The sequence below is a fragment of the Theropithecus gelada genome, chromosome 1 (assembly GCF_003255815.1).
Source record: "Theropithecus gelada isolate Dixy chromosome 1, Tgel_1.0, whole genome shotgun sequence".
In the NCBI taxonomy this organism is placed as follows: Eukaryota; Metazoa; Chordata; class Mammalia; order Primates; family Cercopithecidae; genus Theropithecus; species Theropithecus gelada.
In genome coordinates, this window is record NC_037668.1 from 30,630,022 (window position 1) to 30,648,706 (window position 18,685).

General features: G+C 48.8%; 1 protein-coding gene across 5 annotated transcripts in view; it reads right to left on the reverse strand.

Annotated features, from left to right (window-relative positions):
* Window positions 1–420: 420 nt before the first annotated feature.
* GNB1 (G protein subunit beta 1) overlaps window positions 421–18,685 on the reverse strand; it is a 119,195-nt gene continuing 100,930 nt past the window's right edge. For 3 of the 5 annotated variants that reach the window (XM_025397985.1, XM_025397964.1, XM_025397974.1), the window contains 5 exons: window positions 11,844–11,910; window positions 5,547–5,748; window positions 4,200–4,416; window positions 2,461–2,576; window positions 425–2,192 (listed from right to left, as the gene is read on the reverse strand). In XM_025397985.1, coding sequence (XP_025253770.1) covers window positions 2,470–2,576; window positions 4,200–4,416; window positions 5,547–5,748; window positions 11,844–11,910 — 593 coding nt within the window. In that variant the 3' untranslated portion in view covers window positions 425–2,192; window positions 2,461–2,469. Of the gene's footprint in view, window positions 2,193–2,460; window positions 2,577–4,199; window positions 4,417–5,546; window positions 5,749–11,843; window positions 11,911–18,685 lie in introns of all 5 variants that reach the window. The other 2 variants (XM_025397989.1, XM_025397997.1) reach the window with 2 other exon arrangements.

Sequence of the window (18,685 nt, forward strand, 5' to 3'; positions counted from 1 at the left end):
ATATTTTTTCTTACGAGATGCAGTTTTTATTCAGACCAAGAGGAACATTCGGTTCAGTCCCAAGGAAAGCTAGTCTCTGGAGTAACATCCTCAGACATTCTAAGGGAGAGAAACGGCAGAGGAGAAAGGCAAGGCAGCCGCCTGTGAAGACTCCCACGGTGCTGTGGGCAAGGCCTATGCATGGGGAGGGGTCTGGGGGATGGCAGGTGGACCTCCCTGCTCTGCTGGCCTGTGAGGTGGAGCTTCCCAGGAACCCCTCCGAGGAGCCAATGCGCCACTCATGGATACTGTGACGTGCTGGTGGCCAAGGCACTGCCTGGCATGACCACACCTGTCAGACCTCACAGCAGCAGGGTAAGCCTAGGGAGGTGGGCGTGTCGTAAACTGAAAATGGACCCGTAAATAATCACCACAGCAAAGTCCCTCATGTCAAACTGCTTTATTACATCTTAAATAACAGTACAGTTTAATATAGTATCTATCTTGCATCCAGCTTCCTTGCAGTACACTGACTTTAAAATTAAATACAAAAGGTGGAAAGGGGTAAGGGTGCAGAGAGCTCTACAGAGTTGTTGGACGGAAAGAGAAAGAAGGGGTTTCATTTGTATTCTCTTTGCCAGATCCAGGCCTACCGCAAGGTCACAGCACAGTTTTGTATAGAATGTTGCAGAAAACAGGATGGAGAAGCCACTACTGCTGCTATGAAGGAGTGCGGGGGGCGGGGCGGGGGGGGGGCGGTCCCACAGAACCTGCTTTCCAAACGCTGCTGCTGAACACTGGCCTTGAAATGAACACCAGGACAATCTGTGTGATGGGAATGAGCCGCCTCAGAGGCGGAGGCCCTGAAGAATCCATAAGGGAGGGCAGGCTCTTCCCTCCCCCTCCCTCCCTCCCTCCCTCCCTCCCCACCCTCAGAATCCAACAGCAGTCGTTTGCAACAGAACTTTTTTTTTCAAAGAAATAAAGAAAACAGTGACTTATCCCACTACCCAAGCGTGTAGAGCCGCGCGCTGTACTGCTTCCGATATGTGCCACAGAGCAGCAACGAGAAGTGGACAGAGCCGCAATGGTTACAACTGTAAGAGGTTATTTCTTAAAGAAAAAGAACACCTAAGGACTGAGTCCTATATGCACTTTTGAGCATTTCTACAGCATGCGATTCTAAGAGTAAACCCACCCAATATGGCAAACAATCAAAATTTTTAAAATTTAACTTAGAAAGTCTGAGATCATTATTTTCAAAACATTGATTTGTACATTGTTTCATACACAAATAATTGACTGACTATCCAAGCACAGGACAGGCATCTCTCTTGAAAACAGAGGTTCCTCCTAGTTGGGGGTGGGGTAGTGTTAGGCTATTATAAACTTCCCTCCAACTTCACAAGGAAACCCAAAGTGAGATTAAAAACTCAACTGAGAAGATAGACAGGATGGGTCAGGAGGAACATGGTGCTGGATCTGAGCTCACTTTTCAGCAAAGGTGAAGGATTCTCTGATCACGCATTCGAGACCGTCCCCACATGTGCTTGGCCCCATGGCTTCTGAACATGTTCTTTTCTATGCCATGTTTGTGTGCAACAATGATCTGTGACACTAGACAGAAAATTAAAAACCAGGGACTGAATTTACATCACTGACAACGCCAGAGAGGCTGCCCTAGACTCTCTGGTTTTGATTAACTGTTGAACACAAAGGAATATATTTTAAAAAGGAAATATGAATGCTTCCAAAATCTTGCTACAAACATGACTGAAATTTGGACACGATGACCAGATGAACAAAGCCCTCAGCGTGTTTTGCGTGAATGCCACAAAACAGGGTCACTGGTCTAAAATTCAAATAAACTAGTGGAAAGGTGTGTCTGTCTCACAATTACACTCAAGTTTACCTTCTGGTTAACATTTTTATTATATATTTCCTTTTAAAATTCATTCAAGACAAAAAAGAAAACAAAGACGATGGCCCCGGAAGGAATGCACAATTTGTTTTAGTTTTACAGCACAGAGATCCTTCTCTTACTGGGAATTGTGCTCTTGGTTTCAGCAATAAGTGAAGGAAAAAAGATCTTGCCCTTTTGAAGTTCTGAGGGGAGGTGTAGGGTGTCCACGTTAGTACGGTTGGATAGGATATGCTCTCATGGTAATGCGTCCAAGTTGGAATGGTCTTCCAGTCTCCATGGCATCCACATGCTGTTTTAAACAGAGTTTAAAGAAATGTGAAAAGAGGCAGAGAATCTAAGTGCAGACGCATAGTCAGGTCACTGCTCTTCCCACCACTGCATGAGTGTCTGCGGCTGAGGGCACGTGACTTCAGATTTCTGTAAACGTTTCCCACAACACAATTCCAAATCAGTGCTACATCAACATTTATCTAGAAACCGTTAATGACAACTTCACACGTTCTATGAGAAACACGCACAGTTCTCCTCAGAGAAGGACATTTGGGCTGCTGTATTACCTACTGGCGTTAGTTCCAGATCTTGAGGAAGCTATCCCAGGACCCTGTCGCCACAGCCATGCCATCATCAGTCACGCCCAGGCAGCTGACGCGGTTGTCATGCCCAGCCAAGACACCTGGAAGCAAACAACAGCAGAATCACAGAGGTATCGATCTCACCTGTGACCTGTGTGCCATGTTGTGACGAGGGCGGATGGTGAGCCCCTCGTGGGACAAGACCCAGAGTCTCCCACGGCCAGGAAGGGAGGGAAAGTTGTGTCCACGTGGGAATTAAACTGCAGCATATGGCCAGCCTTATTAAAATTCAAAGGCACGCACACACACACAATCAATAAATCCAGAACCCCCGGCACTGACTTCTCAGCATTCACAAAACTCAAAAAATAAGCAAAGGCCACAATCAAAAAAATCAAAACCATCATCACGTTCGGTGGCTCAGGCCTGCAATCCCAGCACCTTGGAAGGCCAAGGCGGGCAGATCACGAGGTAAGGAGTTTGAGACCAGCCTGGCCAATATGGTGAAACCCCGTTTGTACTAAAAATACAAAAATTAGTAGGACGTGGTGGTGCGGGCCTATAGTCCCAGCTACTCGGGAGGCTGGGGTAGGAGAATCATTTGAACCCGGGAGACAGAGGTTGCAGTGAGTTGAGATCGTGCCAGTGCTCTCCAGCCTGGGCGACAGAGCGAGACTCCATCTCAAAAAAAAAAAAGAAAAATCAAAACCACCCCAATCTCAAAGCAATCTGTAACACAGAAGCTTAGAGGCATGAGCTGTTTTTCCTTCGTCTGTGATCCCTAGAGCCCAGCACAAGGCACAGAACACAGGAGGAGCGATGGTGGCTGAGACCACTGGCACTGTCACTGTCACATGGTGAGGGGGGCCTTCTGTCAACACTCAATAACCTTCGCTTGGATCATCACCAGCCAGAAGCTCCACTTCCTCCCAGGGGGATCTGAAGGCCCATTTCAGCCACCCTCCTCCACCTCCTGCAGACACCACACAGCTGAGCATAGGGGCCAGTGTGTGCTCTGCCAAGGCCTGGGCTGGCTTCCACCGCCTTTCAACAGCACTATGACTGTGGGACTTGGCCGGAAATGGCTCCACTTTGGTCCCCCCAGGCTGGGGAGAAAAACAAGGGTGTTTAACCAGGACATGAGAATGGCACCCATCCGGAAGCAGGAAGCCCCGGTAAGGGCCAAGACCTGGAGCCATGCTCCCTTCTTCTGTCCTCCCAGGTACTGAGACGAATGAATCTAAGAGTCTGTAAGTGTCAACAGTTCTCAAATTGAAATGCCCAAATGTCCACTTTTAGTAAGGAAGCCTCATCTTTTGTACATCTAGTGTTTTAATACACCTGGCAATAACATGCTTGCCTTTGATATGTTAACTGTAACAGCACCCAGAGGTGTCCCTGTATGGCGCTCCGCTCCCCTGATGCAGAGTTCAGAGGGGAAAACATGGGACTGCGCCCTGGAGCCTGCACAGCTGACCCTCTCCTGCCCACTGACCCTCCCCAGAGCCCTCCCCCGCACATGTGGGAAGATCTGCTGGTGCTCCTCGGAGTCCACTTGCCTGGAGGGCCAGAGCTGGGCCATCAGTTTGCGACTATCACTCCTGCTATACCATGCCACAGTCCCACTGATACTAAACACTGCAGCTTATCAACAACTCTGTGTTTGCCCTAAAGATGCCACATAAATGTCCAGGAGACACAGAAAAGCCCCCCCGGTCACGTACCTGCCCGGTCGGCTTTGAGCGCGTCCCAGACGTTGCAGTTAAAGTCGTCGTACCCAGCGAGGAGGAGGCGCCCACTCTTGGAGAAGGAGACAGAGGTGATCCCACAGATGATGTTGTCGTGGGAGTAAGTCATGAGCTCCTGGTCGGCACGAAGGTCAAACAGCCTGCAGGTGGCATCGTCTGAGCCAGTGGCAAATGCATTGCCATTTGGAAAGAACTGGAAAGAGAAAGCAAATCAAGACATCATGTAAACACTCAGAAAGAAATATTGGGCATATGGACTACTCAATGGTAGGGCTGCAGAGAACACAGCAAAGACCAGCAAGACTGTGCTCTGGTAAGAACAGAGGGATGGGCCGGGCACGGTGGCTCACGCCTGTAATCCCAGCACTTTGGGAGGCTGAGGCGGGTGGATCACCTGAGGTTGGGAGTTTGAGAGCAGCCTGACCAACATGGAGAAACCCCGCTCTACTAAAAATATAAAATTGGCTAGGACTGGTGGCGTGCACCTGTAATCCCAGCTACTCGAGAGGCTGAGGCAGGAGAATAGCTTGAAACCGGGAGGTGGTAGAGGTTGCAGTGAGCCGAGACTGTGCCATCGCACTCCAGCCTGGGCAACAACAGCAAAACTCTGTCTCAAAAAAAAAAAAAAAAAGGCAGGGGAGGTTTCCCAGGAACTACAGGGGAATGGGATGGAAGGGGATTTGCACTGGGGAAGCACATAAACACTGTGATCTTGGACACTGTGATTACTGTCCCCAAAGAGTAGAATTTATTTCAAAGGAATAGTGAGAAAGGAGTCATCACTGACAGGTGTGCATGCTGCTGTAGCTGCCAGATATCAGGGCTAATCTCGTGGAGGAAGGAGCGAAGTGGGCTGAGCAGGGCAGTGGTCAGGACTGCAGCAGAGCTCTATCCAACCAACAGATACATCCTTCCACGTCTCCTCACAAGGCCAGGGGCTGGAAACACTGCCTAGCCATCTGCGTGCTAAAGAGGAGAGCAGGTTTCCTGGTTAGCTGTGCCCCTGACCAGTAAGGCTCTGTAACCAGTAACTGGTGGCCTGAGTTACCTCACTGTCTCTCCCCTCCAGGATCCCAACCGCTGCTCAGCTGTACAGGTGGGAACGGGGACTGGCACGTAACAGACACCCTGTGAATATCTATAAGACAAGTGGTCAACATAGAGACGTTTCCCACAGGGAGTTTTCTGTATCCCCATCTGCAGATGAGGTGGTATAAGGATCAGAAAGGAGAACATCTAATCCAGAAAAGTTTAAAATTTAGCAATCTGAACGGCTAGCAGAGACAGCAGAGGCCCCGACCCCACACTTTCACCCAGACTCACGCAAATGGCATTGATGTCAGACTCGTGGCCAGTGAAGGTCTGCCGGCACATGCCTTCTCGCACATCCCAGAGTTTGGCTGAAGCATCACAAGCACCAGAGACAAACAGTCTGGTATCAGGAGCAAGAGAAAGGCTCATGACATCTCCAGTGTGTCCGGTAAACGTGGTCGTCTGCTGGCCGGTCTCGATGTCCCACAGGGCACTGGAGCAGGAGCGAATGACAAGGGGACATCAGCCTCAACTTCTCGGGTGGCTAGTCATATGACAGTCTGTCCTTCAAACCACCCAGGGCCACAGTGAGCCTCTGCACTGTTACTTTAAAAACGTAAATTGTTTAAAGACAAATTTAAATGTAATACAACTTTGGAAGCGAAACAAAGCAAAGTAAGCAAAATTATACAGAGATGAGCACACGGCCTGGGTTTCAGAATGATGGGATCACTACCTCAACTCAAACGCCAGCAAAGAGGGAGCTAGGGGCACTTTTCAAGCAGCAACACTGAGGCTGTGTCCCACTCTTCAGTCATGGATGGGCATGGAGGGGGTGGCAGGAAGCCATGGGGAGGCCCTGGATAGCGGAGGGGGATGCGACTCTACCTGTGGCTGCTCCCTCTGTGCCCTCCCCTGGCCTCCCCTCCACAGGATCTTAGAAAAGGCAGGGAGGAGAAGGCCAATGCCAGGTAAACAGATGGCTCGCAGCAATTCTGAGGTCCCCCTGCCCTTTCCTGGAATCACAAACAGGAGAGCAGCTGAGTTCTCAGTGATCACACCTGGTATTTTTTTTTTTTTTTTTTTGACACTGAGTTTCACTCTTGTTGCCCAGGCTGGAGTGCAATGGCGCGATCTTGGTTCACTGCAACCTCCGCTTCCCGGGTTCAAGCGATTCTCCTGCCTCAGCCTCCCAAGTAGCTGGGATTACAGGCATGCGCCACCCATGCCTGGCTAATTTTTTAAAAATATTTTTAGTAGAGACGGGGTTTCTCCATGTTGGTCAGGTTGGTCTCGAATTCCCGACCTCAGGTGATCCACCCACCTCAGCCTCCCAAAGTGCTGGGATTACAGAGGTGAGCCACCGCGCCCGGCCATACCTGGTATTCTATTGTGTTTCTGCTTAACGAACTGTCAAAAGGTGAGACGCTGACAGAGCCCTGCACAGAGCAGAAGCCTGGCTTAGGTGTAAGGACAGCTCTGAAGGCCACACGCCTAAAAATGTGCTATTCTCCTGTGCCTTGACGCACAGAAGGCAACACCAGAGAGCACTGTCCGTTCCTGTCAGCCTCAGAGGAAAGCCTGGCTGGGCCTGGCAATGCAAATCCAACCAGCCGATCTCAACAGACACCGCACAGGAGTCTCCTCTCTAGGGCCTGAGGGACTGACTGCAGAAGGGAAGCAAGATACATAAAAGAGTCTGAAAAAAATGATTAATGAACAGAAGCGCTTTAAAAATATCTTCTAATAAATAAAGTCTTCTCAAGATTGACAATCTAAGTGACAAATCTTTTGTAAATCTATGAAATTTATACAACGAGACACCTTATAATACCACAGATGCTTTGCTGATAAGTTGGTTAAGGGCCCATGTCTCGGTGAACCCTACCAACTGCGTGACTAGAGGTCTGTGCCCTGGCCTGGACACAGCTCCTGCCACCAAATCATGCCTCAGAAGACCAGAAAAACCCACATGGCCAGCTGAAGTCTAAAATGACTCATAAAATAACTATCTGGACATTTAATTTAGTACTTTGATGCCACAAATGAAAAACTTCTAGTGTTTTAAGTGGGTTTCCGTTCACCTGTAAGGTGAAAACGCTAAAAATGAAGTCTGATGGAATCGCTTGAATTATGACGTCTGTTAGTTTTAGTATGTGCTCACTGTTCACAGTGACACGGTGCTATCAGAAAGGGACAATCAAAACCCATCCTGCTCCCACCTAACATCACCTAAGGAGGTACAGACATACAGATGGGAAAAAAAACAGAAGAGCGGTGCTTTCAGCCTGATTGTAGTTAAAATATCTTTATTGGCCAGGTGTGGTGGCTCACTCCTGTAATCCCAGCACTTTGGGAGGCTGAGGTGGGCAGATCACGAGGTCAAGAGATCAAGACCATCCTGGCCAACATGGTGAAATCCTGTCTCTACTGAAAATACAAAAATTAACCGGACGTGGTGGCGGGCGCCTATAGTCCCAGCTACTCGGAAGGCTGAGGCAGGAGAATAGCGTGAACCCGGGAGGCAGAGGTTGCAATGAGCCGAGATCACGCCACTGCACTCCAGCCTGGAGACAGAGCAAGAGTCTGTATCAAAAAAAAAAAAAAAAAAAAAAAAAGTTTGTATTTTAGTTCTTAGCTGCTGAAAATTAAACTTTGTAAATTTATTAAAAGTATAATGAGAGTATAATGAGGCTGGGCATGGTGGCTCACGCCTGTAATGGGAGGCCGAGGTGGGCAGGTCACCTGAGGTCAGGAGTTCGGGACCAGCCTGGCCAACGTGGTAAAACCTGGTCTCTACTAAAAATACAAAAATTAGTCAGGCATGGTGGCAGGCACCTGTAATCCCAGCTACTTGGGAGGATGAGGCAGGAGAATCATTTGAACCTGGCAGGTGGAGGTCACAGAGCCAAGATTGCACCATTGTACTCCAGCCTGGGTGACAAGAGCAAAACTCCGTCTCAAAACAAAAAAAGTATAATGAATTCACACATTGCTACTATGTGTTTAAAATCTTTTTTTTTTTTTTTGAGACGGAGTCTTGCTCTGTCACACAGGCTGGAGTGCAGTGGCCAGATCTCAGCTCACTGCAAGCTCCGCCTCCTGGGTTCACGCCATTCTCCTGCCTCAGCCTCCCGAGTAGCTGGGACTACAGGCGCCCGCCACCACGCCNTATATTTTATTAAACATGGAACACCCCTCACTCTGGCTCATGGTAAAAAATAAGACTTTAACGCAGTTAATTTTGTCCCCACTCTGGTCAAGGAAATGTATATTATGTTTACCAGTTACTCAGCAAATGTTTCTCAAGAACTGTCTTAGGCACAGTGAAGCCAGTCAAAGAATTATCAAGCCTGTTGAGGAGGGCTTGATCATTCAGTCATGTACTTGCAGGTGGTTGGTGCAAGCTATGTTATATTTAAGCTGTATTTGGATGACCAATTTTCAGGAAATTAAGATAGAATGAAATATAGTTGGTCTTGAAACTATTTTGGGCCAGGCATGGTAGCTCATACCTGTAATCCAAGCACTTCAGGAGGCCAAGGTGAGAAGATTGCTTGAGCCTAGGAGTTCGAGACCAGCCTGGGCAACATGACAAGACCCTGTCTCTACAAAAAAATGTTTTTCTAATTAGCCAGGAGTGGTGGTTCACGCCTGTAGTCCCGGTTACTCAGGAGGCTGAGGTGGGAGGATTGCTGAGCCTGGGAGGTTGAGGCTGCAGTGAACCACAATCATTCCACTGCACTCCAGCCTAAGCAACAGAGTGAGAAGACCCTGTCAAAAGAAAGAAAGAAAAAGAAAAGGAAGGAAGGAAGGAAGGAAGGGAAAGAGAGAAAGAAAAAGAGAGAGAGAAAGAAAAAGAGAGAGAAGGAAAAGGAAAGAAAGAAAAGAAAAAAAAGAAATAAAGAAAAAGAAAGAAAAAACTACTAGGGCCATAAATGAATCTGTTTTTGATGACTCAGAGGGCATATTTGTTCCTTTCTTCATTTAACAAATATTAAAATACTGAATGTCCCTTATGCATGAGGTCCTGTTCTAGAGCTTAGAAATATAACCATAAACAAGACACAGCCCCCACCCTCAATGAGGTCTCTAGTGTAGTTGGGGGAAGTCCACAGCAGGAGAGGAGTGGGCTGATGGGCTGGTGAGTGGGGATTTCAGTGCTCAAGGAGCAGTGCAAGTCGGGATTGCCTAGAGAAGGGGTGTGTCACTCAGATGTTTGGGTGGGGCATGGCCCCAGAAGGCCCTCCGGAGGAGGTGGCATCTTTTGAGACCAGAAGATCAGTAAGAGTTTGCAAAGGGCAAGATGTTCCAGGTAAGGGAACAGACTGTGCACAGGCTGGGACCAGAGAGCTTAGCCTCTAGGAACGAACCATACTCAAAGTTCCAAGAGGGCCTCAGGACTGTGGTTGAAGTGCTAGTTGTTAATGTTGTTCTTCCTGACTGTATTGCTAAACTGGGACATTTGTACATTACAATTTATTTCATCTCCATCATCTGCCCACCATGAGCTCTATGAGTTGGGTAGGTGTTGTACCTCCATTTCACAGACAAGGAACCTGAGGTTTGGCATTGTTGTAAGGCTCTGTGAGTATGGGGAAGTCTTGGGGAGTTGGAGGTTGTGCCTGCCTACCCTGGCCTCTGCCTACCCTACCCTACTCCACAACTGCCTTGGATGAAAGATCACTTGAAAGGGTATCTGATCTACCTTCATACCTCTGGGCAAAAAAGTGTCATTTGCTCCTCTGGGAGCTGATGGAGGTACGAAGGCACAGAATTTCTGCAATCCTGCAGCGTAATTAAACACATGGATGCTAACACAGGCAGACCTGGCCTAGCTCTGCCACTTGTTAGTAGCTGTGTGCCTTGGGCAAGTTATTTAACTGAGTCTCAGCAATGCCTCCATCCAGCTGAGACTTGACCTGAGTTCTTCTCCCACTTCAGCAGCAGGGGTGGTGTGACACAGCTCCAGGATCTCAGCTAGTGCCAAGATCACTGTTGGGGAGAGGGATAGCGGGGAGGTGGCAATGTGCTCCTCATCAGACATGTGGTGCCTCTGAGACAACCATCGGCCCTGCCCACATGGTCCCTTTGGGCCCAGTAATGCTGTTATCTTCATGTTATGTTTGGGATTCAGGCACCGTTTGTGAGTCTGCTTGTAGTCACAAGCCAGCTCAGATTCCTTCCTGGGGACGTGCCACCTCTCAGGAAGCAGAACCATGCCCCCGGCTGATCCGAGACCCTCAGGCCTTTCTCCTCTTCTTCCCCACCAAGAAGCTCTATTTTTGTCCCTAAACACCATCAATACCTGCAAACCGGCTTCTTCCCTTCATTCCTTAGCAAACTCCCTAATTTTCCCTCAGGCTCCTTGGGTATTTGGCGAACAAAAGCCAGAAAGCTTTACCTCCTTCTGCCTTCTGCTCTGCCTGAGACCTTTTTCAAGGTTTCACAGTTCAGAGATAACTCTCTGTTTAAATGAGAGGAATGGGGAGGAGCAAATGAGGGATGGAGGCAACCTATTAAAATCTCAATATATAAAATCTAGCTGCATAGGCAAGAGACAACTGAGGTTCCCAACCTCGAGAAGCAAGGGTTACATAGAAGGAGACAGATCCAAGGGATGGGCAGAAGAGAGAATCATTGACACTTATAGACCAGTTCAATGTGGGAGTCCCACCATGCTTGCCTGAATTAGCACTCTGACCCAGGTCAATCAAACAAAGCAATCAGGAGTTGTCATTTTAGGTTGACCTTCAGTTACCTGCAAGTAAATGAGTTGATTCACTGTCTGTTGACTCCTCTCAGTCAACTGAACACAGTAGAAATAAACACATACGTTTTAGGTTGATTGGGCTAGATGAAGGGTATAAGGGGCTTCATATGATTTTGTGTGTAAATGTTTAAATTTTTGCATCATAAAAATATTTAAGTAAATCCATGTAAAAGCCAACTTTTATGATTCATCAACTTTTATGTTATAAAAAGAAATAGTTGAGCTAATATTTCAGACTCAATATGAACACTTCATGCTACTTTTGAGATGTTCTCTATAACCCTTAGTTCAGATCTAATGAATGTTTGAAATTTGAGAAGATCTCTTGCTAAAGAAACATGCAGAGCAAGAAAGCAAGAAATGAGGGTTGAAAACCCTAAGGCCGGCCGGGCGCGGTGGCTCAAGCCTGTAATCCCAGCACTTTGGGAGGCCGACACGGGCGGATCACGAGGTCAGGAGATCGAGACCATCCTGGCTAACACGGTGAAACCCCGTCTCTACTAAAAATACAAGAAAATTAGCCGGGTGAGGTGGTGGGCGCCTGTAGTCCCAGCTACTTGGGAGGCTGAGGCAGGAGAATGGCGTGAACCCGGGGGGGCGGAGCTTGCAGTGAGCCGAGATCACGCCACTGCACTCCAGCCTGGGGCACAGAGCAAGACTCCGTCTCAAAAAAAAAAAAAAAAAAATCTTAAGGCCACTTAAATTAAAGATGGCCTGATATTATGTCAAGAACCTTATTTCCTCCATGTTCACAGAGGAATGTGCCAGGGGTGTGGGGTTCTCAACGCACTGCCTGCCCCGGGTCAGGTACTTACCATGTGGTGTCTCCAGAGCTGGTGACGATCTGATTGTCATCCAGGAATCGGCAGCAGGACAGGTAACCTGGCAAAGAACAGGCCTAAGTGATGAGCTGAATCCAGCAGGCCTTGCATCCAGTCTCATACATAGAGAAACACACTGGCTGGGTAGAAGCTCTATGTCTAAGGTAAGACCAGCACTGTGCTGGTCTTTTGTTCCCATCTGTGCACACAGCAGGTCCACACGCACAGCCAGTGGGGGCGAAAGCCTAGCCGGGCAGGACAGCATGTCCCACAGAGACCCACAGCTCCGTGATGGGGGCAGGAGCAGAAACCACACCCATGAAACACACACGTTTCATCTGCTTTACTGTTTGACACATCAAAGGCTGGGGATCCCTTGTCTATTTACTCATTCAGGAGAAGCTGACTCCAGTGCCCAGGAGGGCAACCATCCAGACACCTGGAACACAGCCTTAACAAAACAGACACCTCCTGCTCTCCTACAGCCCACACTGCAGCGGGGACAGAGAATGAGAATCACTGAAATAGCACATCGGAAAGGGAGTGCTAAGGGAAGGAGAGGGCAAGGTAGGGGCCTCACAAGATGGGAGCCAGGAGAGAAGGGAGGACGTCCTGAAAGTAGACTCAGGGAAGAAGGATCCAAACAGAGGGGCCCAGACAGGGCAGGAGGCGGTGAGGCCACAGGGTCAGGGTGGCAAGGGTAAGTGGGTCATGGAAGGGATAACGAGGGCAACAGGAAAGCGGCATGGCAGCAACACTGCAGACACGGGGGTACTCGTGAATATGTGTGGGTGGGTTTGTTTTCTTGTGGACAGTGGCTGTGACACCCACATCAGCGTGGGCACAATTCTGTGTCTCTGAGTATTCCCACCCACTCCCACTGGGAAGGAAGCGTCAGAGGCTAGACACAGCGGACATGGTGGGGACACATCAAGATGCCCCGTCCTAAACAACTTTCAAAATAAGGAAAGGCAACAACAAAAAATCAGTCTGCAGTATCCACACATGATGACTGGTCTCTACTAAAAATACAAAAATTAATCAGGCATGATGGTGGGCACCTGTAATCCCAGCTACTTGCGAGGATGAGGCAGGAGAATCATTTGAACCCCGTAGTTCAAATTGTTAATGACTTCTGTTGACCATTATTTCTTTTGTACATTGATCATAGTTCTGGTATTTACTGTGGAACTAAAAGCATAGGGTCAACAAACCAGTTAGTGTGTGCCCAGGGTTGCTAACGGTCTGGCCCTAATCTGAAGATTCAGGGGTTCCAGTGGCACTGGTGATTTTCAAGAGACCTGTTTAGATCTGGGTGTTTACTGAAATGCTTTGCCCCCAACTACACCCCAGGGAGTCATATGACACTGCATGAATCAGCAAACAACAAAAATAAAATGCACAAAAAGAATAAACCAAAAAAAAAAAAAAAAAAAGAATAAACCCACTGAGGGTTTTAATGTAGAAAGTGTAAGATTACAGAGAAAACAAAGCATTTATTTAACAAACATTATTGTCACTATTTTTTTGAGACGGAGTCTCGTGCCGTTGCCAGGCTGGAGTGCAGTGGCGTGATCTCAGCTCACCACAACCTCCGCCTCCCAGGTCAAGCGATTCTCCTACCTCAGCCTCCCGAGTAGCTGGGACTACAGGCGCATGCCACCACACATAGCTAATTTTTGTATTTTTAGTAGAGACGGGGTTTCACCATGTTGGCTACAATGGTCTTGATCTCTTGACCTCGTGACCAACCTGCCTCGGCCTCCCAAAGTGCTGGGATTACAGGCATGAGCCACCACGCCTGGCCAACAAACATTATTAAACTGGCTCTGACAGAAAAAAAAATATGCATAGATGACAGAGCTCAAAATACCAACTACATGCCTACAAAAGCACGTGTGGTCAAATACTTCCTGGAGGCCACACCACAGGGACACTAGGGGCCATAAAGGTGAACCCAGCTCAGAGGAGGACAGCCCTGCATACCTGGTGCCCCCTGTAGTGCCCTGCAGCTTGCCGTCGTGCTCCCGGGTCTCCACCCGAACCCCCTCCGCTGGCTTCCTGGTTCATGCTCACCCTTGCTTCAGGGAAGCACCCCTACCCCATCAGGTGCCCATCCAGACCATGCCACTGAGCCTGGCAGCACTGAGTCTGTTTGAATGTGAGCACAGACGGGCAGGAAAGAAGAGTCATGGAGGCCTCAGCACAGCCTGCATCTCACACAGGGGACTAGGCGGAGGCCCTCCCAAATTTACTGCATGAAAGAATCATGACCTTGGCCGGGCGCAGTGGCTCATGACTGCAATCCCAGCACTCTGGGAGGCTGAGGCGGGCAGATCACCTGAGGTCAGGAGTTTGAGACCAGCCTGGCCAACACGGTGAAACCACATCTGTACTAAAAACATAAAAATTAGCCAGGTGTGGTGGTGGGCGCTGGATGTGTAATCCCAGCTACTTGAGAGACTGAGGCAGGAGAATCACTTGAACCCAGGCGGCAGAGGTTGCAGTGAGCAGAGTTCACGCCAGTGCACTCCAGCCTGGGCAACAGAGCAAGACTCTGCCTCAAAGAAAACAAACAAATAAAATAAAATAAATAAAATCATGACCTCATAGGTCTCAAAGATGACCTCTCGGTCCCACCCTGTGCTGTAGTGAAGCTACACAGAAGACATCAGCTTCTTACTCCAAGAACCAGAGACTGAACCCTAAAGTCACAGCTCTCATGCGCTGATAAAATGATATGGACAAGCATCAGCTGACAGGAACTATGAAGGACAAGGGAAATGACCAAATGTATAAGCCACACGTGGCCCCGACTTACAATTTTGTGACTTTATGATGGTTTGAAAGACACACGCATTTAGTAGGAAAACCATGCTCCACATACCCATACAACTATGTTTCCATTTTCAGGGGTGTCCAATGATTTACATGAGATGTTCAACTTTTTATTATAAGATACGCATTATGTTAGATGGTTCTGCCCAACCAGTGGCCACTCTTAGTGTCTGTGCATGTTCAGGTTGAGGGGCTAAGCAAGACATGATGCTTGGGGGGTGTGTCCAATGTGGCCTGGAGAGCAGGACTGGTGTGCAGTGCCCAGGGTGCCAAGCACACTCCATGAGGCCCAGTCTGTGCACAGACCAGGCCTAACCCCTTCTTCCAGGAAAGTCTCGCAGGGCTTTCTGGCCAAGAGGCCATGAGTGGTGAAGACTGCAGGCTCTGAAATCAGAAATACCTGGGCTCCACTGTCAGCATGGCAGCTAAGTAGCAGTGAAAGTTTCTGTAAGTTCTTTCAGAGTCCCAGCCTCCCCATGTAACTGGGGAGCTGATGGGAGGAGCAGAGCTGTCTGCGCACATAAGAAGTTCTCAGTAAATGGAGGCAGTTACTATTTCTGTTATTACTGAATTTGAACAAATTCCCTAGGTATGTGTGGGGGGACACTTCAGGTGAAAACACGCCCCTCCTCCCCTGGTGCGGGGGCCTGTGCTGCCACCCTCTGGAAGCCTGCAGAGAGGCAGAGAAAACAGACCCTGAACAAAAGTGTGCACCCAGTGCGGAGGTGCAAGGGCACAAAGGTGGCACCAGGTGCCTCAAGGAGAGGCCGAAATGCGGCCGGGGGACCTCACAGTGGTCTGGTCATATAGGCAAGTGGGTGTGAAGGGCTGTCCTGTGTCTCATAGGGACCACTGGCTGTAGAGACAAGGCCGCGAAAGTCCAGGAGAGAGGGGGTAGCTTGAAGACAGGCAGGGCAGACGGTGGAAGCGTAGGAGAAAGACGGGCTCCTGGGCGTGTGGTGTCAGCAGAGGTGCCTCAAGGATAGAGTGAGTCTAGAGTCTAGAAAGGAGCACATCACCAGGCTCCGGGAAGAGCACAGCATGGGTGCACACACTGCTCTACCCAGCATGGCTGCCGACCCAAAGACAGCAAAGCCAAGAAGGACACACAAGCGTGGCCAGACGCAGCCCTGTGAGGAAACTTACCCAAGAACAGGACGATGGGCTTGAGAAACCATCCATCTACAAGGATGGTGTTTACTGCAGCAATGTTTATAATAAATTGTGGGAAACTGGGAACTGCCTAAATGTCCGACAATAGGAACAAATTAGTGCACCACACCATGAAACTCTCTACAGCTACTGAGTCACAGAATGACAGTGTAATACTACAGTTGTATAATACTGTGTAACACTACTGCATAACTACTGTATAACTACTGCATAATACTCTAATTCTGGATGGAATTATAGGTCCCCCGACATAAAAGAAGATGATTCAAAGTTCCTTTCCAAAATTCCTTTTTTTTTTTGAGACGGAGTCTCGCTCTGTCGCCCAGGCTGGAGTGCAGTGGTAGTGCGATCTCTGCTCACTGCAACCTCCGCCTCCCCGGTTCAGCACTTCTGCCGCCTCAGCCTCCCAAGTAGCTGGGATTACAGGCACCTGCCACCACATCCGGCTAATTTTTGTATTTTTAGTAGAGATGGGGTTTTGCCATGGTGGCAGGCTGGTGTTGCACTCCTAACCTCAGGTGATCCACCTGCCTCAGCCTCCCAAAGTGCTGGGATTATAGGCATGAGCCACTGCGCCCGGCCCCCTTTCCAAAATTTCTACAATGAACACACTTTGAAAGGTTTAGTTCTCCTGCCTGCACCCTGGAGAACATCCCCTGTTGGGAGCAGGGGCAAGGAGGAGACTCCACCTAGGGGAGGAGCACAGGACACACTGAAAGGCAGGCGGGCAAATGCCAAGAAGTCAGCCATGACCACACCCAGTCCCTCACTAGTCCTCCTCAGACAGGTGGTTTCAGGAGCACCTGTGCCGCCCCAGGATCGGCTCCAAGGAGCAAAAACAAGACCGTGTTGGTGAGGGACAGGCTCAGTCTAGACCTGAAGAGACAGGTGCCCAGCGCCGAGGCGTGCACAGGAGATGGAGAGCAGAGGTCTTTTCTTCAAGGAGTTCAGTAAGAAGGAAAATGAAAGAGATGAGGAAGTAACTTGAAGATGTGAAAGTGAGGCTCAGAGGGGTGCAGAGAGGAGTGTCCAGGCACCACGAGTGCCTCCATGATGGTGTCAGGCTATGAGGCCAACCAGTGTAGCCGAGATGCCGGGGCTGATGACAGTGAGGCACCCTAGTCACCAGCTGCCCTGTTGTGGCTCCTGAAGCAGAGTTTACAGGGAGACAACATATATCCCCCTCTGTGTCCAAGCTTGTGAGGCCTGTCAGAAAAAAATCCACTATTTTCATGAATATAGAAAATGTTCTGCTTCTCACTATATGAAGATACTGTGTCTAAAAATCCCAAGTTTTGGCTACCACAGTGGGCTCTATCACTGACACCTGTGCACGCTGTTACCACGAAGGCCTTGTGCACGCTGTTACCACGAAGGCCTTGGGCTGGACTTCTGATCAAGGCTCATGTATCTGTAGCCATCTTGATCAGAATGATCCAGGCAAGGGCAGCCGTGTCTCCACTGGCCGAGAGGTTTGCCAAGAACAAAGTTCTAAGAGCAAGCGTTGAGTCTCCCTGCATTGGCCCTTAGGGATCTGCTTTTATAAAAATCTGAGACTAGGTCAGAGGGCTGGAAATAAACTTTTTTTTTTTTTTTTTTTTTTTGAGACGGAGTTTTACTCTTGTTGCCCAGGCTGGAGTGCAGTGGTGCGATCTCAGCTCACTGCAACCTCACCTCCTTGGTTCAAGTGATTCTCCTGCCTCAGGCTCCCAAGTAGCTGGGACTGCAAGTGCATGCCACCACACCCAGCTAATTTTTGTATTTTTAGTAGAGACAGGGTTTCACCTTGTTGGCCAGGTTGGTCTCAAACACCTGACCTCAGGTGATCCACCCACCTTGGCCTCCCAAAGTGCTGGGATTATAGGTGTGAGTCACGATGCCCAGCCTCAAACTTCAACTTTCACTGATTTGAAGCTGTAAAATATGAATCATGACTGAAGAAAGTTACAAATACCTTTTTTTTTTTTTGGAGACAGGCTCTCACTCTGTCTCCCAGGCTGGAATGCAGTGGCCCGATCACGGCTCACTGCAGTCTTGACCTCCCAAGCACAAAGGAACCTCCCGCCTCAGCCTCTTGAGTAGCTGGGACCACAGGCTTGAGTCACACCTGGCTAATTTTTGTATTTTTTTGTAGAGACGGGGTCACCCTATGTCACCCAGGCTCACAAACACTCTTAAGAGGCCAAATTGTGTGTGTGTGTGTTTTTAAATAACACAACTCCTCAGAAGTAAAATTTCATGAACTAGGAAGGAAATAAAATCTCCAAAATATTCCTACTAATACCAGTTTTTTTATTTTCTTGGGTATTTTTGGCTTTTCTTTCTTTGGTTTCAACAGACAAATACAGTCAGTGTTAAATCCAGCAACCTTTGACTACCAATGTAAACAGAGGCACTGACTCTGACCATCATGGGAAGGGGCTGCTCAACACAGAGAACAGCTTTCCAAAAAGGGTGCTGCATCAGAAAGAGTTGTGTGGTTTACAGGGTCGGTATGAGCTGCCTGGCTGGACTGCCAGTGACGGCCAGCGGCTCCCATCCGTAGGCATTACCTTCTCACAGAAACAACTATAAGCACTGCATGAAATACAAAAACCAAACACCTGAAAGCAGGCAAACAAGAGCAGGCAGAAACTGGAGGAGTCTCCCCTGGGAGAAAAGAAAGGCAGGGCATGGTTTGTTCTTAAGGACTTTTCCCTGAGGAGGGGACTGTCTGTGATAACCCCAGGGCTACAGCCTCACACACAAGACCTGTGGCCAAGGTCTTCAAGAGCCAGTAGACAAATTACTGGACAATCACAGCCAGAAGGCGAAAGGATAACAAT